Raw genomic sequence first — 15,632 nt, 5'->3', positions numbered from 1 at the left:
TATACACACACACACACACACACACACACACACACACACACACACACACACACACAGCTCAGCTGTAGTTGATCAGGGCCAGGTGAGTTCTACCTGTCTGTATGTGATGATGCTGAGGGTCAGTAACATCATCAGTGTGTGTGTTTCTGTGTGTGTGTATATATATATATATATATATACAGCCAAGGGGCGGAACTAACATTGACTGACAGTTTGGTTGCCATGGTGACCTTCAGCTGATCAGGTTTCTGTTAGACCTTTTCTCTCCTCTGTGTCTGCCTCTCTCTACGTCCTCTCTGTTTCCTCTTTCTCCTCTCTCCTCTTTTCATCTCTTCTTTCTTCTAATTCCCCCTCTCTCCCCCCTCTCTCCCCCCTCTGTTCTCTCTCTCTGTTCTCTCTCTGTTGGTTTCAGTCTTTGCATTATAATTTCTCTCTTTCAGTGCTGTGAGGACGCTGAGGTAGGCTCCAACTCTCTTCCTGTTTCACACTCACACACTCACACACACACACACACACACACACACACACACACACACACACACACACACACAGAGCTCCTGCAGTACCATGTCCACACTGAGCTGTGAACAGTGTTTTATATCAGTGTCTGTAGCTGCAGCTCCTTCACTGTGTTTCTGTTTCTTCACTCTGACTCATCAGCTGTTTATCAGCTGTTACAGGTGACATGTTGTGATCAAACAGCTGTTTATGTCCAGCAGCTACAGGTCAACATGATGTTCCCTCTCCTTGTGGATGATCCTCTGTGTTCACCAGCTGATCTCAGTCTGTGTGGAGGAGAGGCTGATGAGAGATCAGCTGTGATGAGTGATGAGAGAGTCTTCATCACCACAGACTCAACATCAAACTTTTGTCACTTCACACACACACACACACACACACACACACACACACACACACACACACACACACACACACACCTGTCTGTGAACACCCCTGAGATCAAGATGAGTCATCAAAATGACTGTGTCTCTCTCAGTGTCCTCTGTCTCTCTAATCTGCTGACTCACTCTCTTCCTGTCTGATCACACTATGGTTATTAAAGCTCAGTCTGACCTCTGACCTTTAACCTCAGACAGACCCTCTCTGTCTCTCTCTGTCCGTCTGTCTTTCTGTCTGTCTGTCAGGTTCTGCTGCCTGAACTCATCTGCTGAACACTGTGACCTCTGACCCCTTAAGGAGCCATGAGCCATCATCCGAACTCTGTGGGTCCCAGCGAGGCCCTCGGTCTGTCTGCAGTGAGTCTCAACACTAATCGATCAATAATCATTATCAGCGTCAGTCTGAGGTTCATTTCTCAGTCAGGTGTGATCATCTTGTTACCATGGTAACACCTCCATGAGACAGAAACTTAGACCTGCCTCAGCTGAAACCCATCAGAGCCGATCAACACTCGATCAAAGTTGACATCCATGAATCCTGATAGAGCTGATGTTTGACTTCATGTGACCCTGACTGTAAACAAAGATGGCCGTCGCCCCTGTGACATCACCCACAGATTTCTGAGTGAGCTGCTACATTCCTGCCAAATTGGCAATGTCTGACTCCGCCTCCTAACTCCTAGCTAATCCAAATATGGTCAAAGAGGCGGGGTGTCTGCGATTAGCATATTCTTCCATTAGCATCGTTAGCACAGCTGGGCCTCTTGGTCAAAGGCTACCCCAAGGATATTTAATTTGCTGATTAGCAAGTTAAGGAGCTAAGATAACAAGCCAAGTATGATGAGGGCAGAAAGCGATGCCTACCTGTCAGTCAAAGAGATGACGCCCTCAACTCTCCATAACTGTAGTCCTTAATAAAATGTAAACACGTGAGTTATATAAACAGGTGAGTTATATAAACAGGTGTCATGAAGTAGGAAATTAGCTCTAGAGACCAAAACAGTTTTTGTACCAGGCTGTAAACATGTTTATTTCTGCTGTAAAGTTGGACATTTTAACATGGGAGTCTATGGGGACTGACTCACTGTTGGAGCCAGACTCTAGTGGCCATTAGAGGAACTGCAGCTTCAGTGTGGACTTCATTTCCACTCGACTCAGAGGCACAGACTAATGTGATATGAACAGGTTTTAGAGACATCATCCCTCCTCTCCTGCAGTCCCTGTCTCCTCTTCCCCCACGTTGCCACGGTGATGAAGAAGAGGAGGACCTGAACAAAGCGTTTGATGTCCAGTGTTTTCAGCAGATCCTTTGTCCTGCAGCTCGGAGTCCGCCGGAGAAACACAGAGTCTACGATGAGCGGGACTTTGAAGGTGAGATGTGGTTCCAGGAGGTTTTGAACAGGTGTTTGGGTTCCATCTTCTTTAGGAGGCTCTTGGATCCAGCAGGAGGTCCAGGGTGTTTCAGGAGGCTCTATGGGTCTTTAAGAAAGTTTAAAGACCCAAAGCAGGGACTGCAAAAGTGCGCTGGAGTACCAGCAGCTTCTGGGTTCTTTAAATAACACAAGGTTTTTGCAGAGGTGCAAAGACTTTGAACATGGTGAAGCATCTTTAGGAGGTTCTAACCCAGGAGGGAGGGTTAGGAGGTTCCACTCTTTGAAGAGGTTCAAGGGAACTTTGAGGCAATTCTGAGGGTATTTGAGTTCAGTACTGGTTCCAGAGTGTTTCAGTGGATTCTAGACTCTGAGGAGGTTCTTGGGTCCTGGAGGATGTTCAACATATTTTTCTGGTTGCACACTTAAGGATGCTCTAGAGGTTCCTAAGAAGGTTCCTGTGGTTCCTGCTCTTAGTCATTTCGTGAGTTCAAGAGGTCCGTTACATTGATCTAGGAGATTCTGAAAAGGTTCTAAGTACTTTGTTAAGATGGTTCAGGGGTTCTTGAACAGGATCTACTTTGTCAAGAATCTCTGCAGGTTCCTTTTAGGCACTTCAGCGATCATGGTAAGGGAACTAGCAGTCATTGATAAGGTCTGAGGAGGAGGGTACAGGATTCCCAGTGATATTTAAAGGTTCCATGTTGAAGGAATACCGAAGAGGTTCCAGGTGTCTTTCAGACCGTTCGGTTCTTCCTGCTTTAAAGGACTCAGATGGTTTGATTCTGAAGCACTCAACTGTTTTTCCTGTTTTGTTCAGATGCCAAATTCCCTCGGTTCCAGCAGATACCACAGATCTTTAGTTGGGTTCTCAGGGACTTTGAGTAGGTTCTAGGGGGGATCAGGGAATCTCCATGATCAAATCCAGGGACTCCTTGAGGAGGTTTAAGTGGTGTGTGAGGACCTGTCATAGATCCTCAAGGAGGTTCTATGAGGAGGTTCTACCAGTCTGTGAGGAGCACCTGGGGGTTTTTATGGAGGTCACAGGGTCAAGGTGGAACAGGACCTGGTGTTTGTACCAGGTTGTAACATCTGTAAACATCTGTAATGTTGATGTTTCTCTGCTGCAGATCATCGTCACTCTTCTCTCCACGTCCACCATCCTCTGTCCAAACCTCCTGCTGATAGCAGGAGGAAGAGGAGTGGCGAGGGGAGGAAGGACGTGAGGAGAGGCTCCACCCCCAGCACTGCGGCCACCATAGAAGAAGACCAGGAGGATGACTGCGAGGAGGAATCCTTCACTCAGACCGATGGAGATGAGGGCCAGACGACTTCACACTCCAGGTGAATAACACCTGACCTGATTCCTGTTGGGACCTGATATATTTTTAGTCCAGTTAACTTGTAACCCCTCCCCCTCACAGTGACCCGCCCACCAGCTCGACCATTCACAATGGCCTCTCACCTGGCTGCCTCATGATAAGCATTGGTCCTGATGAGGCCGACGAGGCGGAGACACTGACGTCTGTCGACCTGGACGGCATCAAGAGTCAGTAACTGCTGCACCTACTTTAACACTAGCTCTATACATCATTTACACTTGACGTTCATATTTATATTTTACTGTGTCTTTAGATCAGTGTTAGTGAATTGGTCATAACTTCCTCAGTGACAGGTACTTCAGGTTGTGTGACCTACTTTAGCTTTGAATATTTAGCAGTTCTACCCTCTACACACAGCTGGATGTTTACCTGTTTATCATAGTAGCTGAAACACAAACACAGACAAACATAGTGAAAATAACAGGACATTTTACTAAAGTTTCTGAAATGTGAGCAACACTGAACTCACCATGCGATGCTGCCGGGGAGGGGGTGACTCTACTTTATATCACTGTGATGTAGAGATTATAGCATAGCTGAGCATTATGCTAACAGCAGCCACTACTTCAGTTTCAGCAGTGCACCACTATAAACCCTACAGTGACCTTTACAGAGGAACCTCAGTGTTCAAGTGGTTCTAAAAGGGAACTCTTTAAGATATGACGGTGTCTGACAGGAGAGGCATGATGTGTACTGTGAGATCAGCTGGACCTTTACAGATGTGTTGGTTCAGCCTGACAATAAGGAGTTACAGCAGGTTGTCCACTAATCAGAAGGTCGGTGGTTCGAGTGTCCTTGATCCCTACTTTGCCCCTGAGGTCTGTTCCATCAGTGTGTGAATATGTGAATGTGGCTTGTATTGTAAAGTGTTGAGCGGTCGATGAGACCAGAAAAGTGAGTCAGAGTTACAGGATGAATCCTGATTGGAGGTGACGTAGAGGTTCCTCAGTGGCGCTGGAGGTCAGGACACAAACCTCCACAGTAACTGGATCATTGGATCATGTGTTTCTGAGGTGTTTGGGGTCATGTCGGAGTTTAACAGAAGAAAACTGCTGCTCATCAGGTCTGATCTTATGTCCTTGAGGCTTGAAGTCTAGTCAGCTGATCAGGTTCATCAGGTTTCATTGACAGGTACAGTTAGGTATCATCTGCATAATGACGGACATTCATGGAGTGTTTCATGATTATATGACCTAAAGGAAGCAGGTATAAGGTGAACAGCTAAGAGTGCAACTCCATTGCTATGGCTGACATGAGCTCCCCCACAGCGATTTGTTGATGAAAGACCATCTGTGCCGGTGAAAACGCATGATTAACATCCAACAGTAATAATAAAAAAAAAACACTGAGAAATAAACAAATACAAATTAAATAATAACGGATTAGGAGCTGTTAACAAAAATAGTTCATTCCCCAAAATGCATCTGTATGATGAAGTTTGTGTCGACCTGAGAGAGTTTAATTTACTATAAAAACTTACATTCAATTCTCTCAAAGGAAAGATAAACAAACTCACCTGTCCTAGATGAGCTAACTGAAGATAACGGGGGGTGGTAGTGGGGGGGTGGGGGTGAGGGGTCAGACAGTCACTGATTTTATGTGTAGCTTCTTCTAGTAAAAATTGATTTAATACATGTAGGTGGGTGGGGTCAGACATATGTCATGTTACAACTCTGAGATAAGAGTGAGACTGTAGCTCCGCCTCCTGGTCTCAGGTCTGGGTTGTCATGGTTTCTGATCATGAGCAGATAAACTACAGACTGTGTAACTGTGGACGGTAGACGGGAGCCTCTCCCAGCAGGCACTGGGGCATGAATGCGACACACTGAAGGAATGTTTTTCATCATGAAAGAGTTTTCTGTCACTTGTTGATCTTGATCATGTGACCTGAACACAATGCAGTAGTCCCACACACACAGCCCACAGCCTCTGTCTATTGTCACTGTGTGTGTGTCTGCTCCTGGTCCTGGTTCTGGTTCTGGTCCTGGTCCTGGTCCTGGAGGACTCTCAGATGAACATGAAGTCGATCTCTGCTGTGGATGTGATCAGACATTTCAACAGCTGGTTGTTTGACAGACTGAAGGCCGACCTCAGTGAGTACTCACCTGTTTGACTCTGAACACACCTGAGCTGTGACTGAGGTTTCTCTTTGCTCAGGCCAGATCTGAGTTTGAGGCATTTACCTGTGAGCGTGAGTCCTGGTCCAACAGGTAGGTCAGACAGGTGTGAGTGAAGAGACGTCTTCTGTCAACAGTGTCTTCTTCATGAATGATGATGTTTTAATGAGGGATAGATGTGGGCTCATTTAAGAACTCCTGTCAAGGTAAAAAAGTGTTTAGGTCTTCAAACATACCTGGGTTTTCTGACTGACCACAAGTAGGGGGCGCCAGTCAGCTGACCCTCACTGCTGAACTGTGATTGGCTGGCTGTGTCAATGCTTTTCCAGGAAAATAAGAAATTATGTGAAAACGTCCCATTTCACAGAAAACCTAATTGTCTTTTCTCCTGTGTGTGTGTGTGTGTGTGTGTGTGTGTGTGTGTGTGTGTGTGTGTGTGTGTGTGTGTGTGTGTGTTTATGCTGATTGGATGAATCAGTTCATGTCTCGTCTTACCGATTCTTCACAGAGGTTCAATCGAGCCTGAAACACAGTTAGACAGTTCCCATGAGACCAGAGAGAAGGAAGGAGGAAGGAAGGAGGAAGAAAGGAAGAGAGGAGAGGAAGGAAAGACATAAGGGTGGAGGGAAGGAAGGACAAAATGAATGACAGAACCAAAGCCGGAAAGCAAAGCAATAAAGAAGAAATGTGTTGTTGGTGAGAGCTGGGTTTTAACTTCTGACCCCTGCCCTCTGACCCTGCCCTCTGACCCTGCCCCCTCCCCTCAGGTCACCGACTGGATGATGTCCCAGCGGTGAGGCGTCACCTGGTGAGGCGGAGCTCCAGAGGACCAATCATCCATGTCAGCAAAGATCAGAGCAGCAGCCAAACTCAGTCTCAGCTCCAACACCTCCAACACCTCCAACCAGACCGTACACCTCATGAGGTCGGGGGGGGGCTATTATTAATGATGATGAGATTTAAAATTTAATGTTTTTAATGAAGGATGTTCCTCTGCTGATGGAGCTAGGCTAACAGTTAAACAGTTAGCCTCTGTTTCCAGTCTGGTATGCTAAGCTAGCCTCACCAGGCCCTGGACCTGGACTCAGAGGTGACTGCTCCACCTGAAACACCTGAAGGACAGAGGACAACAGGTCTTATAGAAGTGTTGGACGATGTATTTCAAAGCTGACAGACGGTTCAGGTTTTGTTCAGGTGAGCAGGTTCATCAGCTGCTGGTTCAGGTGAACAGGATCCCACAGAGTCTGTGTGACAAGGTTTTAACTGGACAACAAAACAACCAGAGGAATGTGACAGGAGGAGGAAAGACGAGCCGGGAGTCTGAGCTCGTTAATCCAGGTGGTATTATCAAAAGGTGACAAACTGGACTCTGTCTTAATTAGAGAACCACACAGGTAGAGCCACACAGGGAGACAGGTAGAGACAGACAGCAGACACAGACAGGCGAAGTCAGGCAGACTCGGAGTCTCTGTGGGTTCAGTTTCCTCTGGTCTTCAGGATGGTGGGTTTGGACCTGAAGAGTCGACAGAGCAAGGTACAGATTTACAGATTTATCCCAGGTTAGTCCCGGTTAGTCCCGGTTAGTTTTGGTTAGTCTGGTTCATTCTTAGTTAAGCCGGTTTATCCACTAGATTAGGAGAACTTTGTCTTACTTTGGATTAAGTTGTTTAGTTCAGTGTATCCTGATCTGGACCTGGTTTTGTTTGGTTCTGGTTTGAACTTGTGGATTCACAAAATCCTCTTACTCGCTCTTTTGGAGCTTTTATCCATCTCTTCATCCATCCATATATATTCCCCCATCGATGAAGATCACAGGATGTGGCTGAAAGTTCAGGAAAAACAAGTAAGTGGACCTTTAAAAAGACTCAAACCAGTGCTGTTCAGACGGGTTGGATTGGACTAGTCTGGACTCAGTTCTCGTCCTTCTGAACAACAAGACTGAAGTTCAGGCTCAAAGCCAGATCCAGGAGCAGCTGTTCTGGAACTTTCAATCATGTCACATGAGCTTCATCTGCAGTTGTCATGAAACTGTAGATTCAGTTTTCGAGCCAACGTGGATGAGAAATTAAAAATGGAGATTGAGTGAGTCAGTTTTCAGATCACGTTCTTGTCTGAACCAAACCTGCTGTTTAACAGTTTTTCACCTGAACTTAGCCTGATAACGGTTAGCCTGATGTGATTTAGCTAGTTTAGGTTAGTTAAAGCCTTTTCTTAGGTGGTCAGACTGAAGGTCTGTAAAGGGGGCAGTAAATCTTTACATCAGTGGTTCCCAAAATATGGGCCAGGGCCCACTGGTGGGCCACAAATGTATTTCAAGCGGGCCGACAAATCAATTGCAAAACAGAACAATTGTGGTGAAAAGATGTTATTATATATATATTTACATTAAGGCCAATCACTGGGATAAGCCAATGATAGGAACCTCAATGTTGTACACACATTGTGCACTTGTTTCTGTGTCAGTCTGATTGTCACATCCATGTTAAACACTGGAGAGTTAAAATGGAGAACTGGTTGACAACGGGAAGAGAGCGATGATGAATCTAAGTGATCTTCCTTATTTTCAGTTCAGATCTGGATTTTTGATCGTTATCACTAGAATAAAAAATGCTCTGAACACTTTATTTGACCTCTGTATCGTTACGGGGTCGGATGTGAAAAGGTTGGAGCCTGTGCTCTAGAGAAATCCTCATCAGTGACACCTGTGCTTCTGTGTTCAGGTGTTCGTGGAGCTGAACGAGCTAGTGATCGACAGGAACCAGGAGCTGCAGTGGAGGGAGACGGCTCGATGGATCAAGTTTGAGGAGGAGGTGGAGGAGGAGACGGAGCGCTGGGGGAGACCTCACATCCCCTCCCTCTCCTTCCGCTCGCTGCTGGAGCTCCGAAAAACCATCTCCCACGGTGAGGAGGACGAGGACAAACACTGCACACCATCATATTCTACATGAAGGAGCTCAACATGTCAGACCGTGACTCTGAAGCTTAACTCTCTATAGGACTCATGTTACATTAATAATGAGTTTGAGACATTTTAAATGAATTACCAGAATCACACAAAGTGTGCGACCTCCAGCTGCACTGGGCGGACTCATACAAACCATAGCTCACACCTGCTTAGGACACAGCAGTCAGAATGAGGAGAGCAGCTGGTTCAGTTCCAGATAATCCAGGATCAAACCTGACTTCAGCCTCACTATGATTTACACACAGTTACATGAAAGTGACCTCAGACTGAAGCAGACTCACGTCAGCATGAGTCAAACTGTTTAAAACTCTGCTCCTGTTTTATAAATGTACAGAGAGGATAACTGTTAAAGCTTGGTTAGATTCAGGATAAGATGGTGGTTTGGGTTGAAATAAATACGAGCTTTGTTGTCATGGTTACATAACAACAACAAACGGTCATGGATGATAGAAACAACATGGGAATCGAACACCGCTCTCCTGTGTCACGTTCATCCATCCACCAACAACTCCTCCTGACATGGACTTTGTCTCTCTTCATTCTAAGTCACCGCACTTTTCCCTTTTCTCCTGTCATCATTACTACGACCACTAGATGTCACCTAGCAACAAAACCTAACTATTATGTCATAACAACATGCTGACAGACGACCTGTGGGCATGTTTTCAGTCTCTGTTGGTTCATTGACTGTTTGTATAACAAAAATAAAACCTGCTTCACTTTCTGGCTGAACACAAGTGCAGGTGAGTAGTGTGATGATGTCAGTGTGTGATGTCATGTTGTTGTGTTCCCAGGGGCGGTGCTACTGGACCTGAAGCAGAGGACTCTGCCCGGGATCGCCCAGCAGGTGGTGGAGCAGATGGTGATTTCAGACCAGATCAAAGCTGAAGACCGGGCCAATGTCCTGAGAGCTCTGCTGCTCCGACATAGGTTCATGTGCAGTCATCCATCTGTTCATCCGTCTGTTCATCCATCTTTCTGTCCAGTCATTCATCTGTTCATCCATCTTTCTGTCCAGTCATTCATCTGTTCATTCATCTGTCTGTCAAGTCATCCATCTGTTCATCCGTCTGTTCATCCATCTGTCTGTCCAGTCATTCATCTGTTCATTCATCTTTCTGTCCAGTCATTCATCTGTTCATCCATCTGTCTGTCCATCCATCTGTCTGTCCAGTCATTCATCTGTTCATTCATCTTTCTGTCCAGTCATTCATCTGTTCATCCATCTGTCTGTCCATTCATTCATATGTTCATTCATCTGTTCATCCATCTGTCTGTCCAGTCATTCATCTGTTCATCCATCTGTTCATCCATCTGTCTGTCCAGTCATTCATCTGTTCATCCATCTGTCTGTCCAGTCATTCATCTGTTCATCCGTCTGTTCATTCATCTGTTCATCCGTCTGTTCAATCATCTGTTCATCCATCATTTCATCCATCTGTTCATTCATCCGTTCATTCGTCTGTCTGTCCATTCATTCATCTGTTCATTCATCTGTTCATCCATCTGTTCATTCATCTGTTCATCCATCTGTTCATTCATCCATTCATCATCTGTTCATTCATCTGTCTGTCCAGTCATTCATCTGTTCATCCATCTGTTCATTCATCTGTCTGTCCAGTCATTCATCTGTTCATCCATCTGTTCATTCATCTGTTCATCCGTCTGTTCATTCATCTGTTCATCCATCATTTCATCCATCTGTTCATTCATCTGTTCATCCGTCTGTTCATTCATCTGTTCATCCATCATTTCATCCATCTGTTCATCCATCTGTTCATTCATCTGTCTGTCCAGTCATTCATCTGTTCATTCATCTGTTCATTCATCTATTCATTCATCTGTTCATCCATCATTTCATTCATCTGTTCATCCATCTGTTCATTCATCTGTCTGTCCAGTCATTCATCTGTTCATTCATCTATTCATCCATCTGTTCATCCATCTGTTCATTCATCTGTTCATCCGTCTGTTCATTCATCTGTTCATCCATCATTTCATCCATCTGTTCATTCATCTGTTCATTCATCTGTCTGTCCAGTCATTCATCTGTTCATCCATCTGTTCATTCATCTGTCTGTCCAGTCATTCATCTGTTCATCCATCTGTTCATTCATCTGTTCATCCATCTGTTCATTCATCCATTCATCATCTGTCTGTCCAGTCATTCATCTGTTCATCCATCTGTTCATTCATCTGTTCATTCATTCATTCATAATCACACAGTATTCTTCTCTTTGTCTCATCAGTCATCCCAGTGATGAGAAAGATCACAGCTTGTTCAGCAGGAACATCTCTGCTGCCAACATGGCCACCCTGATGGACAGACACATTGGCCAATCGGAACCATCCAACCACCTGACCAATCACAAAGAGGCTGACGCAGAGAAGAACAAGGTAAATTCCTACCAGTCACCTGTCTGAAACCAGTAAAAACAGTTTATTTATTAGTTTATTTTGATAATTTTCAACTTGCATGACTCAAATGCAAACGTTCATAAATAATAAATAAAAATGAACTATGTTTATAATTCTACAGGCTCTTTTCTGTTGTTCTGTGGTATAAAACTTTGATTTAAGATTGTTTTGTATGTTTTCTCAAACCTCCATACAGTAGTAATGTATGGCACTATTAAAGATGGGACTGTCTATGTAATGGATTTGGTTCTTTAGTTCTGTGTTATATCACAATGGACTTCGACCCTAGTTTGTGGTCTACAACACAAACATTTATTCTCATCAACTCTTTCCATACTTGTCTTCATAAATGTGCTTCCTATGTATTCATATATGACAGTGGATATGATATAAGGTGGTAACTGTGGACAGCTTTGTTTGGACCGTTGTTTAAAGTCTTGTCCAGGTTGATCTTCAGGTGACGCCTTGACATCTACTCTCATATCAGCTAGAGATATGCTTCAAGGAACAACTGGGTGTCATCAGCATAGCAGCGGCGTCAGAGTATGACAGACCTTTCAGTTTGTTAGTGTGTATGATGTCATTCTGTACTGTGGCCAGAGAGAAGCGCCGAACCTCTGTCACTCCAGATCCAAACATGAAGTGAAGCTGATGGAGAAAATCCCGGAGAGAGCTGAGGCCACTGTTGTTCTCGTAGGTATGTCCGTGTCACGCACATCATCTCCTCCAGTCATATGTCAGTCTGCAGGTGGAAGGCTAACTGCAGCCCTCTGCTGTGTCTGCAGGCAGTGTGGGCTTCTTGGACCAGCCCTCCATGGCATTTGTGCGACTGCAAGAAGCAGTCCTGCTGGAGTCTGTCCTGGAGGTCCCCGTCCCCGTGAGATTCCTCTTTCTCCTGCTTGGCCCCCCCACCATCAACATCGATTACCACCAGATCGGTCGCTCCATCTCCACACTCATGTCAGACAAGGTGAATCCCCACAGACTTCATGCTGTCTGTTGTTTTCTTCAATATGACTGCCACATGGAACAACATAATGATGCTCTACAGCCACATAATGAGGTAAATATTGTATAATAACTTCTACCTTTGTCTGATTCCTCAGCACTTTCATGAGGCGGCGTACCAGGCTGACGACCGCCAGGACCTGCTGACAGCTATCAACCGTTTCCTGGACTGCAGTGTGGTGCTCCCGCCCTCCGAGGTCGGTGGGGACGAGCTGCTGCACTCGGTGGCTCGCTTCCAACGAGAAATGCTCCGAAAGAGGGAGGAGGAGCAGAGTGGCAAACTGCAAGAGAAACAGACCAGAATTCAGCAAGATGAGGGTCGGTTACCAGGTTCTGTTGTATGGTCAATGAACATGTTCTATTTCTAGTCATTGGGACGTCGTTGTTATTTCCTGACATATCAGAGACATTGTGAAGGACTTTCAGCCTTCCCCTTTTAACCCTTCAAAACCACCTTAAAGTCTGAATTCAGTAACTGTAAAATTGTGCCATCTTAAAGGTTTGTGGTAACAAATTGGTGATGTGCCCTTCTATCAGTTCTAGTACTCTCAAGTAGGTGTGTCAAGTATGTCATCCAACGTCCCGATCACAATCTCTTAGTTGGGAGGGATGGAGGTGAGATTGATGTTAATTTTGAAGAATTTGTCTGAATCTAGATTTAAACATGACTTTTAGGTTCTCCTTGATGCTCTTCTGTCAAACTATCAAGGTCAGCAGAAAAGTAGAATAAGGGCTGAATGTTTTATTTTTGGCAGATTGAGGCAACCATTTTACAAATCTTCTTAGCCTGGTAGATTAGCATGTCATCAGCACAAGGGTAAATGTTTCTTTTATATTACGTGAAAATGTGAACAGGAGACGGCTGTACAATGCTGCTTATGATATTTTGATTTCATGTGTAATATTCGGACATAAGCTCAATGACAGTTCAAGATTGGTGATGTTATCTCACAGATTCCCGGGTTCCCTCCAAACCTGGTGACGAGCCCCTGAGGCGTTCAGGTCATCTGTTCGGAGGACTGATCAAAGACGTGATTCGGCGCTACCCTCAGTACCTCAGTGACATCCGAGATGCCCTGAACCCCCAGTGCATGGCTGCCATCATCTTCATCTACTTTGCTGCACTGTCACCTGCGATCACCTTTGGGGGACTGCTGGGTAAGTCTGGACCTCAGAGACTGAACTTCTCAATGAGGTTGGTTGAACCGATTTCAAGTTGCTTGAAGCAAAGGCTTCCTGGATGACTGAAGATGTTTCTGGTAAATAGGTTTTGTTGCTGTGATCTCTGTCCCTTGACACAGGTGAGAAAACAGAAGGTCTGATTGGTGTGTCAGAGCTGATTGTTGCCACGGCGATGCAGGGCATAGTATTCAGTGTGTTGGGTGCCCAGCCTCTGCTGGTGATTGGCTTCTCTGGACCGCTGCTGGTGTTTGAAGAGGCCTTCTACACTGTGAGCTCACCTGACAGAAACTTCTCTCTCCATTTTCTGACATTTTCTGTATGTAGTATGAAGATGACTAAACCTCACTAACGTGGTGAAAAGTCTGTTCTGTTAATCTCCCCTCTGATATCTAGGTGTCACTATCAACAAGGAATTAACTTTTGAGTTGAAGGTGAAGTGTTTGATTCCCCTAACCCTGTTTAGTTAAATTCAGGCTGAGATGGAGATGACCATTTGCACCTAAATCTGATCCTATCTAGATTACCTTAACTCTTTACCTGCTGTCTGTGGAGTGCTGACAGGTGGTAAAGAAAGCTCCTCTAAAGCAAGGCTATCTTACCTGGTCTGTGTTTTTGTGTAGTTTTGTAAAGACAATGAGATCGAGTACCTGACAGGACGGGTGTGGATCGGTTTCTGGCTAGTGCTCATTGTTCTCCTCACTGTGGCCTTTGAGGGAAGCATCCTGGTTCGCTTCGTCTCCCGCTTCACTCAGGAGATTTTCTCCTTCCTCATTTCCCTCATTTTCATCTACGAGACCTTTGCCAAGCTGGTCAAGGTGAGGTCAGAGCTGACAGCTGCATTAAAAAGGAGTTATTGTATGCCGTAGTGTTGAAGTCATAGCTTGTCATGAAGTATCAACCAATCACATGGTGGTCTGTTTGGTGGACAATTGAATCAAACATTATGAAGAGCCTTGTGCTTTCTGTCAACCATCACAGAGCCACATTGAGCTTCTTCTTTGTGTTGGTCTTTTCTAGATCTTCCAGGAACATCCTCTCCAAAACTGTTACCATAGAAACAGCACAGTATCTCTGTCTCTCTGCAACTACACCATGGTCACTGGAGATCCTGGGAAGGTTGTCGGCGAACCCAACACTGCTCTGCTGTCATTAGTGCTCATGGCGGGAACATATTTCATTGCTTTCTACCTGCGCAAATTCAAGAACAGCTCCTTCTTCCCTGGCAGGGTCAGTACATCCCAGTACAGGTACAGGTACAGTACAGATACAGGTACAGGTATAGGTACAGGTACAGGTACAGTACAAGTACAGGTACTGTATTTACTTTCAAATGAAGACACATGTGCAGGTGTATAGAGGTAGAAGTTGACCAGTAGCAGGTATACACGTACAATTATTATACATATTAATTTCAGTACAGAGACACACATGCAGATACAGGAACAGGTATGTAACAGGTACATTCAGATACTCGTACAGGTACAGTTACAAGTGCAGTAAGTAAAACTTTTCAACAAAGACAGAACACTTTTGTTGTTGCTTCAGTAGCAGAGACGAGTCACTCCATCAAAGAGTCTTCAGGTATTTGTGTTAGTGCTGGATGTAATGTCTCACCTTTCTGACATCAGCTCCGTAGGATCATCGGAGACTTCGGGGTCCCCATTGCAATCCTTATCATGGTGTTGGTGGACTGGAGCGTGGAGGACACCTACACCCAGGTCAGATTGGATCATTTGACGCTGTGGTTATTCAAAAGTAAAACACACAGTGAATGAACCTCTTTCTATTGGCTGACAGAAACTGAACGTGCCCAGTGGATTCTCAGTTTCCAGTCCAGAGAAGCGTGGGTGGCTAATTTCTCCCCTGGGGTCAGACGGGCAGTTTCCTATTTGGATGATGGGTGCCAGCATCCTGCCGGCCATCCTCGTCTTCATCCTCATATTCATGGAGTCCCAGATCACAGCGTACAACCCTGTCTTCTTGTGGGGGAGGAGGTAACCTAAAATAACCTAAAGACAATATTAAATATGAATCTAATTTTCCCTGTGTCTGTCTGTCAGGCTGATTGTCAGTAAGAAGGAGAGGATGCTGGTGAAGGGAACTGGTTTTCACCTGGACCTCCTCATCATTGTGGTGGTGGGTGGGATCTCAGCTCTGTTTGGTTTGCCTTGGCTCTCGGCCGCCACAGTTCGGTCCGTCACCCACACCAACGCGCTCACCGTCATGAGCAAAGCTGTTGCCCCTGGAGACAAGCCCCGCATCCAGGAGGTGAAGGAGCAGAGGGTGACGGG

General features: G+C 45.3%; 1 protein-coding gene across 1 annotated transcript in view; it reads left to right on the top strand.

Annotated features, from left to right (window-relative positions):
* The first annotated feature begins 991 nt into the window (after positions 1-991).
* The window catches only part of slc4a2a (solute carrier family 4 member 2a), a 19,209-nt gene continuing 4,568 nt past the window's right edge, over positions 992-15,632 (top strand). Inside the window, exons 1-18 of the mRNA XM_023412031.2 lie at positions 992-1,256; positions 2,117-2,270; positions 3,400-3,613; positions 3,694-3,818; positions 6,536-6,693; positions 8,489-8,669; positions 9,528-9,663; positions 10,983-11,130; positions 11,752-11,848; positions 11,937-12,121; positions 12,258-12,477; positions 13,114-13,317; positions 13,461-13,609; positions 13,962-14,156; positions 14,359-14,568; positions 14,970-15,059; positions 15,139-15,305; positions 15,402-15,632. The exon at positions 15,402-15,632 is cut by the window's right edge and continues 38 nt beyond it. Coding sequence (XP_023267799.1) covers positions 1,203-1,256; positions 2,117-2,270; positions 3,400-3,613; positions 3,694-3,818; positions 6,536-6,693; positions 8,489-8,669; positions 9,528-9,663; positions 10,983-11,130; positions 11,752-11,848; positions 11,937-12,121; positions 12,258-12,477; positions 13,114-13,317; positions 13,461-13,609; positions 13,962-14,156; positions 14,359-14,568; positions 14,970-15,059; positions 15,139-15,305; positions 15,402-15,632 — 2,918 coding nt within the window. The 5' untranslated portion in view covers positions 992-1,202. The remainder of the gene's footprint in view (positions 1,257-2,116; positions 2,271-3,399; positions 3,614-3,693; positions 3,819-6,535; positions 6,694-8,488; positions 8,670-9,527; positions 9,664-10,982; positions 11,131-11,751; positions 11,849-11,936; positions 12,122-12,257; positions 12,478-13,113; positions 13,318-13,460; positions 13,610-13,961; positions 14,157-14,358; positions 14,569-14,969; positions 15,060-15,138; positions 15,306-15,401) is intronic.

The sequence above is a fragment of the Seriola lalandi genome, unplaced genomic scaffold (assembly GCF_002814215.2).
Source record: "Seriola lalandi dorsalis isolate HSWRI2012SDOR001 ecotype SW California unplaced genomic scaffold, Sedor1 jcf7180002054475, whole genome shotgun sequence".
Lineage (NCBI taxonomy): Eukaryota > Metazoa > Chordata > Actinopteri > Carangiformes > Carangidae > Seriola > Seriola lalandi.
This window is presented reverse-complemented; position numbering and strand designations above follow the sequence as displayed.